Source organism: Nothobranchius furzeri, chromosome 4 (assembly GCF_043380555.1).
Source record: "Nothobranchius furzeri strain GRZ-AD chromosome 4, NfurGRZ-RIMD1, whole genome shotgun sequence".
Lineage (NCBI taxonomy): Eukaryota > Metazoa > Chordata > Actinopteri > Cyprinodontiformes > Nothobranchiidae > Nothobranchius > Nothobranchius furzeri.
In genome coordinates, this window is record NC_091744.1 from 85963562 (window position 1) to 85982476 (window position 18915).

Here is an 18915-nt window from a genome sequence, read left to right on the forward strand (position 1 = left end):
CATTACCTCCTGGTTTAAGTCTCTGCTTGAGCAACTCTAAGTTGGCCCCCCCACCTTCTTCAAATCCAACAAAAGTGGTATCAAACCATTGTGCTACGTTTGTGCTGGTTTGTGCTGCAAAAATTTTCGTTTGTGCTACTATCATTTTAAAGATATTAATAAAAATTTCTAGAGGTCATCAGAGGTCAACCAGCCCCCCCACATTAATGGAATCAAACAAAACTGGTGTCAATCAACTGTTCTACGTTTGTGCTGGTTTGTGCTGCTAAAATTGTCATTTGTGCTGCTTCTGTCTTGAAGATATTAATGAAAATGTAAAGGTCAAAAGGTCAACCAGCCCCCCCACCTTCTTCAAATCCAACAAAAGTGGTATCAAACCATTGTGCTACGTTTGTGCTGGTTTGTGCTGCAAAAATTTTTGTTTGTGCTACTATCGTTTAAGATATTAATAAAAATTTCTGGAGGTCATCAGAGGTCAACCAGCCCCCCCACATTAATGGAATCAAACAAAACTGGTGTCAATCAACTGTTCTACGTTTGTGCTGGTTTGTGCTGCTAAAATTGTCGTTTGTGCTGCTTCTTTCTTGAAGATATTAATGAAAATGTAAAGGTCAAAAGGTCAAACAGCCCCCCCCCACCTTCTTCAAATCCAACAAAAGTGGTATCAAACCATTGTGCTACGTTTGTGCTGGTTTGTGCTGCAAAAATTTTTGTTTGTGCTGCTTTCATTTGGAAACCAAAAGTTTCTAAAGCTCAACCAGCCCCTTTCTTTAATGTTTAATTTTAAAGATATTAATAAAATTCCATCCATCCATCTATTCGCTTCCACTTATCCTTCTAAGGGTCGCGTGTGGGCGCTGGAACCTATCCGAGCTGTCATAGGGCAAGAGGCAGGGTACATCCTGGACAGGTTGCCAGTCTGTCACAGGGCCAACACAAGGGACAGACATCCATTTACACTCGCAGCTATGGGCAATTTGGATTAACCAATTAACCTATCCCCACAAGCTGCATGTCTTTGGAGAGAACCCACGCAAACACGGGGAGAACATGAAAACCCCACACAGAAAGACCCTGTAACAGTGCTAACCACCGTGCTGCCGTAATAATAACATTAATTAACATTGATGAAGAAATGTAAAGGGGCATGCCAGTAGGTGCGTATCAGTTTATAACTAGATAAGGTATTTTGAGCCAATAAGCTGGTTGTGGATCACTGACTACCATGTTTCGTAACATTACCTTACTCCATCTAGTGTGCTACCAGCAGGGTATATGGTAAAATGCTAACGGTTGTTAAAACATTAACCTAATAATATGTGAACTGTAGCTTTTAAGTAAAATGCTAATATTAACAAAAGTGCTGTCATTTGGATGTGGGCTGTCATGAGCAAGTTGTATAAAATTAACATACACAGGAGTGCACTTCAGTGACTACGTTTACATGCAGCCAATATCCGGGTTATGATCACGTTAAGGTCGGTATTCGGGTTTCTGAGTTGATCAGAATAACCCTTTTACAAGCCCGTTTACAATAAATAGAAAGAGTTCAATTCAATTCAATTCAAGTTTATTTATATAGCGCCAAATCACGACAAGAGTCGTCTCAAGGCACTTCACATAATAAACATTCCAATTCACAGTTCATTAAGCCAATCAGAAATAATGTTTCCTATATAAGGAACCCAGCAAATTGCATCAAGTCACTGACTAGTGTCAGTGACTATACAGCAATCCTCATACCAAGCACGCATGTAGCGACAGTGGAGAGGAAAACTCCCTTTTAACAGGAAGAAACCTCCAGAGAATCCTGGCTCAGTATAAGCAGCCATCCTCCACGACTCACTGGGGATCGAGAAGACAGAGCAGACAGAGCAGACAGACAGAGCAGACAGACAGACAGACAGACAGACAGACAGACAGACAGACAGACAGACAGACAGACAGACAGACAGACAGACAGACACACACACACACACACACACACACACACACACACACACACACACGGACAAGTAATGTGTCTACAGTTATATTATGATGTCTTAGTAAATATTCTATTTGGTGAAAGATAAATTTTATTGTATTTATCCTAGTGGATCTATAATTAAATGGATAAACTAGTATTAGCACATCAAAAGTCAAGGAAACCAAAAAGTTATTATCAGGAGAGAGAGAATGTTTAAGTAGTTAGCAGCAGTGTGCTAGTCGATGGCCCCCTCCATGAGGCCACCACAGCTCAGCAGAACGTCATTGTAGCTTCTTCTGGGGAGAAAAACACTTACAGAGAAAATAAAATTAACAGCTGAAATTGCACAAAATAGTACAGTTAAAGAGCAGACTGTAGAAGAAAGCAGTAGAGTGTGAGAAGTGGTCAGTGTATCCTCCAGCAGTCTAAGCCTATAGCAGCATAACTACAGAGATAACTCTGGATAATCTTTCCTATTTAGATGTAGGCATGTTGGAGGCAGGGCAAGGGAGAGCCGTCTTTACCGACTGTACACTCCACCTCCCTGTACTCCCCCACTTGTCCAGATTTAGGCTAACATCAGATTTTAACCATGGGCCCTATCAAATAAAAATGTTTGAAGCCTATTCTTAAATGTAGACAAAGTGTCTGCCTCACGGACTAAGGCTGGGAGCTGGTTCCACAGGAGAGGAGCCTGAAAACTAAAAGATCTGCCTCCCATCCTAATTTTAGATATTCTTGGAATCACCAGTAGACCTGCAGTCTGAGAGCGAAGCGCTCAGTTAGGAACGTATGGAACAATCAGATCACTGATGTATGATGGAGCTTGATTATTAAGAGCTTTATATGTGAGAGGAAGGATCTTAAAATCTATTCTGAATTGAACAGGTAGCCAATGTAGGGAAGCTAAGACAGGAGAGATATGATCTCTCTTTTTAATTCTCATCAGAACTCTAGCTGCAGCATTTTGCACAAGCTGAAGACTTTTAACTACATTCTGTGGACTTCCTGAGAGTAATGAATTACAGTAATCCAGTCTTGATGTAATAAATGCATGAACTAGTTTTTCGGCATCACTTCTGGAAAGTATGCTTCTAATCTTAGCAATATTCCGAAGGTGGAAAAAGGAAATCCTACAAACTTGTGTAACCTGGGATTTGAATGACATGTCCTGGTCAAAGATAACACCAAGGTTCCTTGCGTTGTTCGCGGAGATTAATGTAATGCCATTAAGGTCAGGCGATTGGCTAAGCATGGATTTCTGGTCCAAAGATGAGAACTTCCGTCTTGTCTTGATTTAAAAGCAAAAAGTTTAGAGTCATCCAATTTTTTATGTCCTCAAGACAAGCCTGTAATCTACCCAACCGATTAGGTTCATCAGGGTTAATGGATAAATATGGCTGAGTATCGTCAGCATAACAGTGGAAGTTTATCCCATGCTATCTAATGATTTTACCAATTGGGAGCATATATATAGTAAAAAGAATTGGTCCAAGCACTGAACCCTGTGGTACTCCGCAAGTAACCCTGGAGTATGAAGACGATTTGTCATGTACGTTTACAAAATGAAATCTGTCAGACAGGTAGGATTTAAACCAGCCTAACGCTGTTCCTTTGATCCCTACAACATGTTCAAGTCTTTCTAAAACAACATTGTGATCAACTGTGTCAAAGGCACAATAGAAAGAGTTACACCTAACTTGCATAACCCGATTTAAATGCGGACGTTGGGGTAGCGTCAGGACGTATGTACTACGTCCAGATGCAATATGCGTCATTTCCGGTTCTTCCTGTTCCGGTATCCGTGAAAACAACAACATGTTTCCCAGTTCGGAAGAGATAGCGACCGCGTTCGTTTGTGCTTTAGTTTCTTCGTCACTCCAAAAGTGTGGTGCTGTGCCGCGACTCGCCATTTTGCTCCCAACTTGTTGTTTACTTCCGGTGTTCTGGCGCATACAAGACGTCTCGCTATGCAAAAGACCAAGATTCCTTGCGAACAGAGCATGTGCAGAACACATACTTTGATGGGGATATCCCGGTATGCGTTTACACGACCAAACATTCGGGTTAGAAAAGGGTTACCCCCGGTTATGAGCATATCTGGGTTTTTGGCGGTGTTTTCAAGGACCTGCGGAACCAGGTTATTGTGAATATTCGGGTTTTAAAAGGGTTACTGGCTGCATGTAAACGCACTCAGTGATTCAGCAAATCTGAACTCAAAGGCTCCAAACAGCCTGCAGAACTGTGAATCTTATGTAACTGTCAATGTTACCTGAAAGGGCCAAACTATATTTTTTTGCAAGAGTCAAACTTCTGTAGCCATGGTCACAAAGGGCTATTAAATGAGTGGACTATTAAACACGTGTGGGATTGACACAGACACAGATTTATCTCAACAGAGCCTGGATTTATCTACAAGTATTTTGATGATGAGCAAGGAACATTGACTAAATTCATTTTTGTACTGATCAAATGAATTTTGAACTAGATCTTGTTAAGGATAAACTGGTACAACTCTGCCAAAAAAACAAACGTAGCGACCTGTGTTTGGTTTGTGATCACAAGGGGGTGCTATCATACACATTCTACTTCTGAGAGAAAAAAACAAGAGTTGAAGAAAACATGTGCTAGCTATCTTATCTGCATTTTTAAGCTAGATTCCATGAGCAACTAGCCTGGCAAGCCAGATTAAATAAATGTATTATTTAGTGGCCATGCTCCATTGACGGCTCTCGGTTGTGGGGCGGGTTCTACCGTTGTATTTCAAATGATCTCCGCATTCCACTGGACAATGAATGTGACATACTCTTGTTTCACTCTGTTAAATCATCCCACCCACCAGGCATATAGAGTGCCCTGACTGGCCCACAAAGCGGATAAAGCTCTGTGATTTGTTCACTAAGCAGATAGAGCACTATGATTGGCCCTCTATTATGGACCAATCACAGCTCTTTTTGTGTTTGAAACCCCTCTAGAGAGCTGTGATTGGACAGCCAGAGTCCTGGTAGGAGCTGCTGAGGTTCCAATGGAGCATGCCTAGACCATTCTTTGCAAAGCAAGAATTTGGTCTAGTTCACTAGGCTAATGAGCAACAGCAGCACAAACGATAATTTTAGCAGCACAAGCCAGCACGAACGTAGCACAATTGATTTACACCAGTTTTGTTTGATTCCATTAATGTGGGGGGGCTGGTTGACCTCTGATGACCTCCAGAAATTTTTATTAATATCTTTAAAACGATAGTAGCACAAACAAAAATTTTTGCAGCACAAACCAGCACAAACGTAGCACAATGGTTTGATACCACTTTTGTTGGATTTGAAGAAGGTGGGGGGGCTGGTTGACCTTTTGACCTTTACATTTTCATTAATATCTTCAAGACAGAAGCAGCACAAATGACAATTTTAGCAGCACAAACCAGCACAAACGTAGAACAGTTGATTGACACCAGTTTTGTTTGATTCCATTAATGTGGGGGGGCTGGTTGACCTCTGATGACCTCCAGAAATTTTTATTAATATCTTTAAAACGATAGTAGCACAAACGAAAATTTTTGCAGCACAAACCAGCACAAACGTAGCACAATGGTTTGATACCACTTTTGTTGGATTTGAAGAAGGTGGGGGGGCCAACTTCACTCAGGTCTCTGCTTGCTGTCCTGTGTTCTATTCTTCTTTTCAACAACAACAACAAGCAGTCTATAAATTGATTCCATGATTTATTTTTTAACCCCAATTGCATATTTGCACTACGCTTTCATTTTGAGAGTGCAATGTGACATTAAACTGCATAATTTCCTATAAAAAAAACTGGAAAAATTGGGGCGCTCTGAAACTTTTGACCGGTAGTGTAGGTGTCAAAGAGCGCTCAACTTGCAAGACACTCGACTTCCATGCGGAGTACCCGGGTTCGTACCCAGGCTGGGACATACGAGACGGCAACTCTTTTTTTTTTTTTACGGTGATATATATTTTTTACAGTAATGAGCAGAGATGGGGAGTTGTAGCATCAACAAATCATCTCTATGGCATGTTTTTCTTCAGTTCCAACACACGCAATAGTTCGGCTGTGGTGGATGCGTCATTTGTAGGACGTTCAAGGAAGGTCCCGCCTTTCTCGCCTCTTATTATTATAATGCAAAGTTCACATTTTCTTTATAAAACTCCCAAAGCAGCTTTCTGTTGGTGGCGGTGGCAGGAGAACAGTCTACACCTAGCAAGGGAAGACTGCTGCTAAATGAAATAGCCAGTCATAGCAGAGCCCTTCTAGCCAATCAGAGGGAAGAAATGCGGGTAGGGATGCAACGATACCACTTTTTTCCAAACCGATACGATACCGATACTTGGATCCGAGTACTCGCCGATACCGATTACCGATACAGATACTTCTACCACACAAAAAAATGCAATGAATTGGAATACAGGTTTTATTTTCTTCTGTTTTCAATAGGAAAATACTGTGAGGTAAATAAAAAATAATATAAGTGATCCCAAAACTAAAATATTAGGTGAACAGAAATGACAAGTTACAGTCAAGTCACTTTCAAGCATCTGCATTGGCATCAGTTACTGGTATCTGTTAACTTTTACCGATACCAGTATCGTATCGGTGCATCCCTAAATGCGGGATCTTCCTTGGACATCCTATGGTTACAAATGGCGCGTCAGTCCCAGCTGAAATAGCGTGTGCTCTCGCGAGAAAACATGGCCTTTACAAAAAAAGGTCAGGAAAGCACTTTTCGTATTATTTTTCGTATACAATTTATTTTTATAGCCTAAAAGACGATGTCGATATCCATGGTAGTAACAGGTGATGACTCCTTTAAGTCACTTACTTGAACATACGTCATTTTGTCAATGCATTCATTCTGGAGTAGGGCTGCACAATATATCGTAAATATATCGTTAACGCGATATCAGCATGCACATTATGCATATCGCAAAGAACAGATAAATATCGTAATGAGTGGTCAGCTCAAATGTTTGCTACACATGATGCATACTGTCAATCAAACGGAAGCATGATGCTTTTTTTAACAAATCAAATGGAGCTCTTCACCCATTTGGCCAATTGGGTGGGTTCTAGCAGGTTAGATGCCCGCCCCCGAGGTGGACGGCACTTAATTTAGAAGGTTAGCAAACACCTGAGCTAGCTTTGTTCTGCTCTTTCTGCTGATTCTGCTTTTCCCGGGATCCACTGATTGCCTTTTCTTGTTCATTTTCGTTTTCCCTCTCCTCGCATCTTTAGCTTTTCTCATTTTTATGAATTTTTTATGTTTCTTTATTTTTGATTATTTTTGTTCCTGAGTTAAGTTTTTATTTATCACAAGTAATATCGTCATCGCAATATTAATCATTGTTATCGAATATCGCAGGCTTTCCTAATATCGTTCAGCCCTATTCTGGAGTCATCCGCACCACGTTACAAGCCTCTTGTTGTTCCCTTAAAATGTTCTTCTCAGCTGATCAAAGCCAGACCTGGGGAGTACCCCCACAGCAACTGGGAGGAAACAAACCCACCGTCAGAGGTGGCACTTTTACGCAACGCATTCAGAATGTGGGTGGATCAAACACTGGAAGTGCTGGAAAAAGGGCTTCAGGCTTGTTCAGAGTAGCTGCGCCTGCTGTTGAGCTGTGTACGACAGAGTATTGATGAGGTGAATAGTTTGTTCTTTTCATGTTTACTGCTGTTTTTGTTAAAGGACTCCTAGATTTTAAAGTCACATTTACTTTGTTCTTGTTGGAAAAAGGCAGCTTGAGGTGTCTAGTATACCAGAAAGTGCTATCTCCATCCAGCTTTCCCATGAAAATAATAAGGCTTTCACATCTGGGTCGACCTGGCCCAGCCCTAGGTTAAATGTGTTTACATCTGGGTAATCTGTGCAGAGCCAATCCAACACACCCACTACCGCCTGATTGGCCGGCTCATGTTCATGCCTACCTACTAGATGAAGCCTCTGATTGGCGGTAGGGATGCAACGATACCACTTTTTTCCAAACCGATACGATACCGATACTTGGATCTGAATACTCGCCGTTACCGATTACTGATACCTATACTTCTACCACACAAAAAATGCAATGATGATGATTATTTTCTTCTCTGCTTTCAACAGGAAAAGACTGTGAGGTCGATAAAAAGTAAAATATATGAATAAAAATCATCACTAAACTAAAATATTAGGTGAACAGAAATAACAAGTTTCAGTGAAGCTATTTTCAAGCAACTGCATTGGTATCGGTTCCTGGTATCGGTTAACTTTTGCCGATACCAGTATCGTATCGGTATCTGCACCGATACCGATACCAGTATTGTATCGGTACCAGTATCGGTATCGGTGCATCCCTAATTGGCGGGTAGTATCAGTCTGGATTAGAGGTCGACTGATATTAGTTTTTCTATTGCCGCTGCCAATATGTAGGAGACACGGTCAGCCGATGGCCAGTATGTACTGCTAATTTTTATGGGCTGGTTTTCGTGGCTAATATCTAGACAAAAGTTAAAAATCAGACACCTAAATAACGTTGAATGATAGTATTTATTATGCAGATGTTACTAGTGAACTTTAAAATACATTTAAATTCAATTCTGCAACCGCATCGGGCTGCCCAAGGATGTGCCTGACTTTAAACTGACTTTACCCAATGTATCGGTGTACCCCTAGTCTGGATGCAGTGGTTCATTTGGTTTTTAAAACGGATTTTTTTTTCTTTCTGGCATCGCTTCACATCAGAGCCTCCAAAAGAAACATTGCTCACATCCGCTTCTGTTTACTAACTTACGGAGGCACCACGGATTTGTCTGCGTGTATTTTGTCCTGCCCACATGCTCGGAGACATCCGCGTTCCTGGCTGAACAAAACCTGGCTACGCGGGGGCAGGTCGACATTACCAAGGCTGGGCCGGGCCAGATGGGACAATGCCATTAGTAATGTTGTAATGACCATGGAGGAACAGTTTGTACTGAGAAACACTGGTTTAACATATCATAAGCTTAGGCACACACTCTTAAATCTGCATGTCTCAACCCACTTCAACATCAGCAATGTATAAATAATGCAGACCTGCCAACCTGTACGCAATTTGGCATCCGTTTACGCTGGTATGGCTCACCCCTCTAAACTATGCAAAAAGCTGCGGATACGTGAGTTGAGTTCTGTGGCAGACAAGCCCCCACAATGCGGCTCAAAAATTGAGGCCAACCCGGAAGTACCAAAATTTGCAGTTCCACCCTCATCCACTAGGGGCTGGTGTCAGAAGCGAGCAAATCCTCATTGACTCCCATGTTAAAAATACCAATTTCACAGCAGAAATAAACATGTTTACAGCCTGGTACCAAAACATGTTTTTGGTTTAAATGATCTAGTTTACACTCATGACAACTCTGAGGGGGGTGAATTATTTTTCTCACTCTTCTGTTAAACATGTTGGTGGAGCTGGGTTCCGACTATCGGCTTGTGGAGCTCTCTGGAGATCTGTTTTCCACCCGTTCTCGCCTCCCCGCAGCTCGGCGCATCCCTGTCTGATTGCGGCTGCCAGATTGTGGAGCTTTCGGGAGACCTCTGTGTTCCACCCGGTTTTACCCAGCGGTCAGCCCGGCGTATCTCTGACTCAGAAGCTCTGGTGTTGTGCACAGTTAACTCCGGTTGTAGCTAGGTTGCTACCTCCGTTAGCTTAGCTCCCACCTCCGCGTTAGCTTTGGGTTCGCTTCAGGTTAGCTTGTAGCTAGTTTGACCGGGTGTCGTCAGTTGATCCCAGCCTTACAGCCCCACCCTCAGCTCCACCTCTCTTCCCTTTTGTGGAATTGTCTGGGCTTGACGGAACCTGTGACACGGTCAAAATGGCGGTGGTGGCCACCTCCCATTTTGGCACAAAAACGTGTTATGGGAGCCTATGGAAACCCATTGTCCAATATTTATATGTCGATGGTGGCAAATATGCACGTCTGGGACTCATGTCCGACAACACGACTCAGCGGCGTGATGAAGAAGTTTGTCAATCATCGTAGAAAAGCAGAGAAAAACCAGAGCTAACTAACTTGCCTAGCCTATAGCGTAACACCCCTGCCCCCCTCCTCCCTCCTTCGTCCTGCCCGCTGCTCTCTCCCTCCGGTTCTCCACTCGCTGCTGCTGTGGTAAGGTAAAGTGTGTGTGTGTGTGTGTGTGTGTGTGTGTGTGTGTGTGTGTGTGTGTGTGTGTGTGTGTGTGTGTGTGTGTGTGTGTGTGTGTGTGTGTGTGTGTGTGTGTGTGTGTGTGTGTGTGTATAAAATTTTCCATCCAGTGAATGGGAGATTACAGCGTGAAAAGCAATGGAGTTGCAAAAGTCCGCGAAAAAACGCCGTACAAGTGGTGCTCAAAAATTTTTGACAAGGTTGGCAGGTCTGAAAATGCATTAATGCTAATCATTGAGCAATGCTAGCCTAAGATACTGCTAACGTCCTTGATGTATGAGAGAAAAGGGCAAGGAGAATGTCAGAGCACACATGTAACGTTCCAGGATGTACTTGTAATTTCTAGCTTCCGGCAGTATCATAGAGCCCTTAGAGTAAAGCAGCCAATCAGCATGCAGCCCTGTTAATATACAGGTGCTGGCCAGTAAATTAGAATATCATCAAAAGGTTGAAAATATTTCAGTAATTCCATTCAAAACGTGAAACTTGTACATTATATTCATGCAATGCACACAGACCAATGTATTTCCAATGTTCATTACATTTAAATTAGATAGTCATAAGTGACAACTAATGAAAACATCAAATCTGGTATCTCAAAAAATTAGAATATTCTGAAAAGGCTGAATATAGAAGACACCTGCTGCCACTCTAATCAGCTGATTTACTCAAAACACCTGCAAAGGCCTTTAAAAGGTCCCTCAGTCTTGTTTTGAAGGCACCACAATCATGGGGAAGACTTCTGACTTAACAGCTGTCCAAAAGACAATCATTGACACCTTGCACAAGGAGGGCAAGACACAAAAGGTGATTGCTAAAGAAGCTGGCTGTTCGCAGAGCTCTGTGTCCAAGCACATTAACAGACAGGCGAAGGGACGGATAAAATGTGGTAGAAAAAAGTGTACAAGCTCTAGGGATAACCGCACCCTGCAGAGAATTGTGACGACAAACCCATTCAAAAATGTGGGGGAGATCCACAAAGAGTGGACTGCAGCTGGAGTCAGCGCTTCAAGAACCACCACGAGGAGACTCATGAAAGACATGGGATTCAGGTGTCGCATTCCGTGTGTCAAGCCACTCTTGAACAAGAAACAGCGCAAGAAGCGTCTCGCCTGGGCCAAGGACAAAAAGGACTGGACTGATGCTGAGTGGTCCAAAGTTATGTTTTCTGATGAAAGCAAGTTCTGCATTTCCTTTGGAAATCAAGGACCCAGAGTCTGGAGGAAGAGCGGAGAAGCACAGAATCCACGTTGCATGAGGTCCAGTGTAAAGTTTCCACCGTCAGTGATGGTGTGGGGTGCCATGTCATCTGCCGGTGTTGGCCCACTCTGTTTCCTGAGGTCCAGGGTCAATGCAGCCGTCTACCAGGAAGTTTTAGAGCACTTCATGCTTCCTGCTGCTGACCAACTTTATGGGGATGCAGACTTCACCTTTCAACAGGACTTGGCACCTGCACACAGTGCCAAAACCACCAGCACCTGGTTCAAGGACCATGGTATCCCTGTCCTTGATTGGCCAGCAAACTCGCCTGACCTTAACCCCATAGAAAATCTATGGGGTATTGTGAAGCGGAGGATGCAATACGCTAGACCCAACAATGCAGAGGAGCTGAAGACGACTATCAGAGCAACCTGGGCTCTCATAACACCTGAGCAGTGCCACAGACTGATCGAGTCCATGCCACGCCGCATTACTGCAGTTATTGAGGCAAAAGGAGCCCCGACTAAGTATTGAGTGCTATACATGCACATTCTTTTCATGTTCATTCTTTTCAGTTGGCCAACATTAGAGAAACAAACATTTTTTCATTGGCCTTTAGAATATTCTAATTTTCTGAGATACCAGATTTGATGTTTTCATTGGTTGTCACCTATAAATATCAAAATTAAACGTAATAAACATCGGAAATACATTGGTCTGTGTGCATTGCATGAATATAATGTACAAGTTTCACGTTTTGAATGGAATTACTGAAATATTTTCAACCTTTTGATGATATTCTAATTTACTGGCCAGCACCTGTACATGTCCTGGCTGAGTGGGCAGGGCAAAACAATCTTTCCATTATAGGGCTTTATTATGGGGTTGTGTTTGGCTGTTTATCAGGACTCCTGGGTCATTGTGAACCCCAACAATGTTCCATATGTTAGAACAGATTCTTATTGTAAACAAAAAGTTTTTCTAGAACCACTTTGATGTTTTTCAGTTTTAATGTCTCATTAGATGAGTTTGATAGGGAAGTGTTGTCATTTGTCAACTAAGTTAATTGGCATGGTTGCCTACCTTTTTCTCAAGACATACGTAGGAGCATCAGGAGCCTTAATATCCTGATCCGATGATTTATTGGGCTTCAACAGTTAATTTATTAGTGATAATGATCACGGATCTCACAACAGCAGATGCAAGCTCCACTGAAACTCAATGGAGCTTGGTAATGGTTAGTTTGGTTTTTAAAACGGGCTTTTTCTTTCTGCTGTTGCATTTATATACACTCCTATTTTGCTCATACAGTTTTCTGTCCTTTTTTTGCAACTTGAAATCAAGCCTAGTGCTTAGCAATGCAAGCATTACGTGATGCTAACAGTTGTTCATGTGAAACTCACCAAGCACTGAGCTGCACATGGCAGAGCACCGTAAAATGAAATTATTCACAGACGTTTTTGATCATTCAGAAGCCCTCTTTCTGATAACAAGATACATTTTGAGGTTGTGGCATTTGTGATGAATTACAGAGATCTCCTGGTGTTTTGATACGCCGCAGCCTCTGGTGTTATGCTGTAGAAAGTCTGAGCCAGGGGCCAACACTCTTGACGCCTGTTTCATCCCTTATCTGTGGTCATAAGGTCTAGATTGTGACTGAAAGAATGAGATCTGGTATGTAAGCTTCTAAACGCTCTCTTTTGTAGAGGGACCGAGTCCAACTACTTGATGAGCTTCATCATCCAGAGGGAGCTCAGAGTAGCTCAATGTGCATCTAGATTACTCCCAGTTGCATCCATCTGGAGGATTTCCAGGCACATCTCACTGAGAGGAGACACGACGGCAGATCCAGAAGTTGCTGGAGGAGTTTTATAACACATCTGACGGGGGGTGGATGCCTTGTGATCTCCCAAGCGGAGCTGGAGGTTGTCACTGGGACAGAGGATGTTTTGGCTTCCCTCCTGGACCTGTTCCTTCGTGACCCAGTTTTGGAAAATAGGTGGATGGATGGATTCCTTGTGCCTTTAAATCTTTTGAAGTGCTTTGAAATTTACTTTTTAGATAAATAAAAGTTTGTAAAACTTTGTATAAAATATAAATTTAGCATAAAAGTAACCAGAGTTTAGTTTTAGACGTGTTTAGACGCCAGGTTTGAAACCGCGTCTGTCAGCAGGCCCGGTTCTGCTGCACATTTCCATCTGTGCCATGCATGATGGAGGCCGAGAGGCCAGCGATCAATTGTGTTTGCCTCGTGTAGCGTGCTCGGCGATTGGAGGGGGTTGTTAACATGAAAGCAGCCTGGGAGACGGAGAGAGGCAGAGGGAGGAGATGGACATTGGAGGCCATTAAACACGTAGGAGTTTAGCTGTTTGTTGTCTTTACTGATTTAGCACCACACATCTGCATTTTGGAAATTATTTGTCTTTTATTCACTTATTTTTGTTGTTGTTTTTTGTGTGTTAGTTCCATTTTCATTCTATTATTTTTCTACTGTTTCCAATGTTCCCGTCACATTTGTCCAGTCTTGTATCTGTGCAGCTGCATTCAGGTTCCCTGTAGAAAAAGGCTTCTTTGTGTATTTAAAAATAAATACGCATGTTTACATGCATCTGTTTGCTCTTTACGGCTTCTGTGCCTGTAATATGTCTGAGCCCATGCTAGTTGAGATTGTGCATCTTAAAGAGCAAGTCACCCCTCACCAGAGTATTACTCCATTCCCACTTCCTGTTTGAAAAATGCACCAAAAGCGGTTGCCTGGCTGACTGAGAGGGCGGTAGGGATGGGGACCGAATTCGGTACTTTTTAAGGTACCGACCGAATTCCATAGTACCGACCGAGCACCGATTCACTTCATTTGAAACGGTGCCTCGTTTCGGTACCCGTCCTTCACAACGAGAACTTGCCTAGACAGCTGCGCATGCGCAAGAGCGTTAAGTCATCGGTCGCTGCGAGCCAGTTGTAAACAGAGCAGCATGGTAGAAAGAACGCACGCTAAAGCTTGGGTCCACTTCACTAAATGTGATGGGTAACTGGGTGATGATGAAACCAGCGACAACGATCTAAGTGAGACATCCTCATCTTAATCTGCTCCGGTAGGTAAATAAAATGTTTAAGATGGCGTTAGCTTGATATGTTAGCTTCCGTTTCACTAATGGTGCGTTCGCTTTCTCCTCGGAACTCCGAATTTCCGACTAGAAGAACATGAATGCGCTCTAAAGTTTGGCTTCACTTTACTAAATGCGACGGGTGATTGGGTGAAGATGAAACCAGTGACAACGATCTAAGTGTGAGGCATCATCGTTTTAATCTGCTCCAGCAGCTAAATAAACGGTTTAAGATAACGTAGCTTGATATGTTAGCTTCCATTGCCACCATTGTTATCAGCTAATGGTGCGTTCGCTTTCTCCTCGGAAATTCTAACTTCCCAGTAGGAAAAATCAAATGAAAAAAGACGGCAAAAGGAATGAAGATACACAGTAAATTTAGTTCACAGTAAAGATGTTTGCTTCAGTTTAATTATCAGCTTATAAAACTACAAGGACGCTGTTAAAATACAAACAGTTGTATGTTATTTATCGTGATATTTATCAAATATGGTTATAAATTGAGAAAAATATATATTTAATTATAAAAGAGAATTAAAATATTAAACACTCAAAAGTATCGAAAATTGGTACCGTTAAGTACCGGTATCGATTCCTAGGTACCGGGAATTAGTACCGGATCGATTCAAATGTCATAGGTACCCATCCCTAGAGGGCGGAGTCACTAACAAATACACACACACAGGGTCACAATGACATTGTGACATCATATGGTACCTGCTATCTTTCTAGGGTACCTCTTAGCCAATAGCGATGTCAGATTTAAAGAGTAAGTCACCCCCTACCAGATTCTTACTCAACTCCCACTTCCTGTTTGAAAAATGCACCAAAAGCTGTTGCCTAGCAGACCGAGAGGGTGGAGCCACTAACAAATACACACACTCACGACATTGTGACATCATAATGTACCTCTTAGCCAATAGCAACGGCAGATTTAAATTCAAATGCAGTGCTGAGTTTTTACCTGACAACGGCACAACACTGACAGTTTTAGGCAGAATATTTAAATTTTAACTAAAATGCACTAAAGTGCAAAACTATTGAGTACACCTGTCTGCAGCACGATTAGACACACATTTATATACTGTAGTTTATCAGAAAAAATAGTTGATTGGGGGGTGACTTGCTCTTTAAACATGTCTTCATGCCGTATACGCACACTCCTTTTACTGAAATTGTTTCTCTGTGTTTTCTTTCAGCAGCGGAACTTGGAGGGGTACGTGGGCTTCGCCAATCTTCCCAACCAGGTTTATCGGAAGTCTGTGAAACGAGGGTTTGAGTTTACGTTAATGGTTGTAGGTAAGTTGGAAACGTCTGAGCCACGCGATGCAAACACTGTTTTTGTGTGTGTATTAAAGCCACACTGGTGCACACCTGCAGGTCTGTCTGTCTCTGTCTGGTCTTGGTTCGTTTCCTTGACTACGTGGGTGATTAGCAACAGCTTGACAAGCATGTTTGGCATCCAGTTCACGCAGATGCTCAGGATGACAAGTTGACAACTTAAAAATCAGTTTCAGCAGTGAGGTGATGCTCTTTGTAGCCTGGATTTAGTAACACTTGTGAAGAATTAAACATTTTCTGAAAGATATGGATCCCCACTGTTAGCCTGAGAAGTTTTCTCTGTTGCCTCTGGATGCATTTTTGTGTTTTGAATCCTTTATTTTGGGATCTGAGCTGCAGGATGTTGGTTCCAGTATGAGCGGTATGGGAATCAAACTGTGGTTAGGTGCGTCTCTGCAGCAGGGAAGTGGACGGCCAGTTGGAGGAACTGTGGGTTTGGCTGTCTGTATTGACATGAGGCCGATTCAGCAGTGTTGTGTTAACATATTGAGCTGTTCTCCATGTGAGTTGTGATTGGGATTTATTAACAAACATGGATTTTATACCTCGAGTTTAGCAGAGCAGTCACATAAAAACTACCTCAGTAGAAAGACTCCTGATTCCTCTGTTCTGTGTTGTCCACCTTCAGTAAAAGTTTACTTGGACATATAAACTATATATTACAGCTGTTAAAGGTGGGGTTGGTGTTCCTGGAAAAAGCCGTTCAAGCAAGCTGCATTTTGAAAAAACACGGGTCAAAGGTCCAACCCTCTTTCCTCAGAAAATTCCTCTAAGCCACGCCTCCAGAATACAGAAGCATGTTGGACATGACAGACACTGACAAACAACCATAAAAAAATTAAAGATATCTTTCTTTTGTGACCAGTTGTTTCACGTTTTACGTGTTCCTATATAAGCAACCCAGCAGGTCGCATCAAGTCACTGAATAGTGTCAGAGTCTTTACAGCAATCCACATACTACGCAAGCATGTAGCGACAGTGGAGAGGAAAACTCCCTTTTACGCCGGGGACACACCGGCCGCGGAAGCACCGCGAAAATGGGACCGCCTTCATTCGGGGCCCTTGTTAAGCTATTCTATAGACCACATGGGTCGCCGAAGCGCAGCGAATCGCCTCGCGCCGGCGCTCCAGCCCGCGCCGTGCAGCGATCATTTCGGCGTTGGCTCTATTTTTTTCGCGAGCCGCTGGTGAATTGCGTCAATTCTGGCAGGAAGTCAAACCTAGACCTAAGAGGCAGGCCGGTAACGTTAACAAAATAAAGCATTTCAAAATAAAAATCCGCAATAGTCAAATGTGTTCGTAATTAGACACTGCAGAAAAACCACACGAACACACACACACACATACACACACATCGAACTTGTGTGCGTGTGTGACCACGTGAAGGGGGGTGTGGTTTTGGGTGTCTTTTCACCGGAGCAAACAGGACAGAGAGGCAGAAAGTCTGAGGCAAGCAGTTAGGATGGATGACTTTAAATCAATTATGGAAGTTGAGAAACACAAGGAGCTGTGCGACCCCCGAAAAACATGATTGTTTACGTACCCATGTCGGAAGAAACTGCTAGGATACAGCTGCAGAATTGGAGCGGGTTCCAAGAGATTCAACTGGCAGAAACAACTCATACCATAGGTTCACACACACACACACACACACACACACACACACACACACACACACACACACACACACACACACACACACATACACACACACACACACACACACACACACACACACGCACACACACACACACACACGTACAAACACTCAAACGTAGAGGAAAAGAGCTGAGAAAAGGCAGAGAGGAAACGGAGGACACCAAGTGTTTAAAAGAAAAATTACAGCTGAGCCGAGGCGCGCCTCGACTGGGGCGTGTCTGAACTGAACTGAGGAGCGGCGAGCAGCGGCCGAATTTCGTGAGCGATTCGCTTCTCGGCGCTTCCACGGCCGGTGTGTCCCCGGCGTTAACGGGAAGAAACCTCCAGAGGATCCTGGCTCAGTATAAGCAGCCATCCTCCACGACTCACTGGGGATGGAGAAGACAGAGCAGACACACACACACACACACACACACACACCGTTTCTATGGTTTAATTGTGATTTCTTGGTAAATATTCTATTTGGTGAGAGATAAACTTTATTGTATTTATCCTAGTGGATCTATAATTAAACGAGTCGTTGGTTGCCATCAGCATGTGAAGAGCATTTCAAGCTAATTTCAAAAGATGCTCCAGAAAATTATCTCCTGTTGCACCTTTAAATAGTCTGAGCTTAAAGCACCACACTGAGTGTGTTTGACTTATTTAAATAGTAAAACAGTTCAAATATTCTGTTAGACATCAGGACTGTTGAGGCGGGTTGTAACTTTAAAGCTTGTGGTGATCCAGGGCAGTTTGGTGAAGGGAGGTGGACGCTGACATAAAGGGACTGAGTTTTCAGCTTCTTGTTTAGTAAACAGCTGCTGTGGAGCAAAAGCATAGTGCTGGCTCTGGTGAGGGCCAGAGACATCTGCAGTCCACAAGGTCCTGTCTGAAGCCCTTTCCCTGGAGCCCCTTTGTTTGTCTAACCAGATAGTTTTTGGCTCCCGGTCCGGTTTAGCCTGATGGATCAAAATTTCACACAAGTTTCTGCTTACTCTGCACGTGGAGCTGGTTTCTCGTGTCCCTTCATGTCTCTGACTCGTCAAGTCAGTTGGTCACTGGCTGTGAGTGAACACCACCAGAAAGCAGGAACCGTTTTCTGCCGGTGGCGTTTTCAGCTGTCTGTCCTTCTCAGTCCTGCCTTTCTCTGAGGGGGAAAAAGCAACTTCCTGTTCCTTTTGTCCAGCTGGCAGTTTGAATAGAAACTCTTGGAAAGATTAGCGATATCCAGCGCCAGCACGGAGATCTGAACGGAGCTGGGTCGGATCAGAGCTGAGAGGGGAAGTGGTGCCGTATAGCAGCTCTCCTGGAACCTCTCAGGAGGAGAGCTCATCAGAAGCTTTGTCGCAGGATCAGCATGGCAAGCCAAGCTGTCATTAATATAAGAATCAAGCTAGAGAGAGATGATAAAAGCAGAACTCCTGCCTAAGAGTTCACGTTTTATCAGCATACTACTGAATTTGGTGTTTTTAATGCCAAGAGTGACAGTTC

At 43.1% G+C, this 18915-nt stretch overlaps 1 protein-coding gene across 2 annotated transcripts in view; it reads left to right on the forward strand.

Moving 5' to 3' along the window:
• The window catches only part of septin15 (septin 15), a 58454-nt gene that overhangs the window by 1827 nt on the left and 37712 nt on the right, over window positions 1–18915 (forward strand). The window contains exon 2 of one of the 2 annotated variants that reach the window (XM_015965315.3): window positions 15642–15741. In XM_015965315.3, coding sequence (XP_015820801.1) covers window positions 15642–15741 — 100 coding nt within the window. The remainder of the gene's footprint in view (window positions 1–15641; window positions 15742–18915) is intronic. The other variant, XM_054733453.2, reaches the window with a different exon arrangement.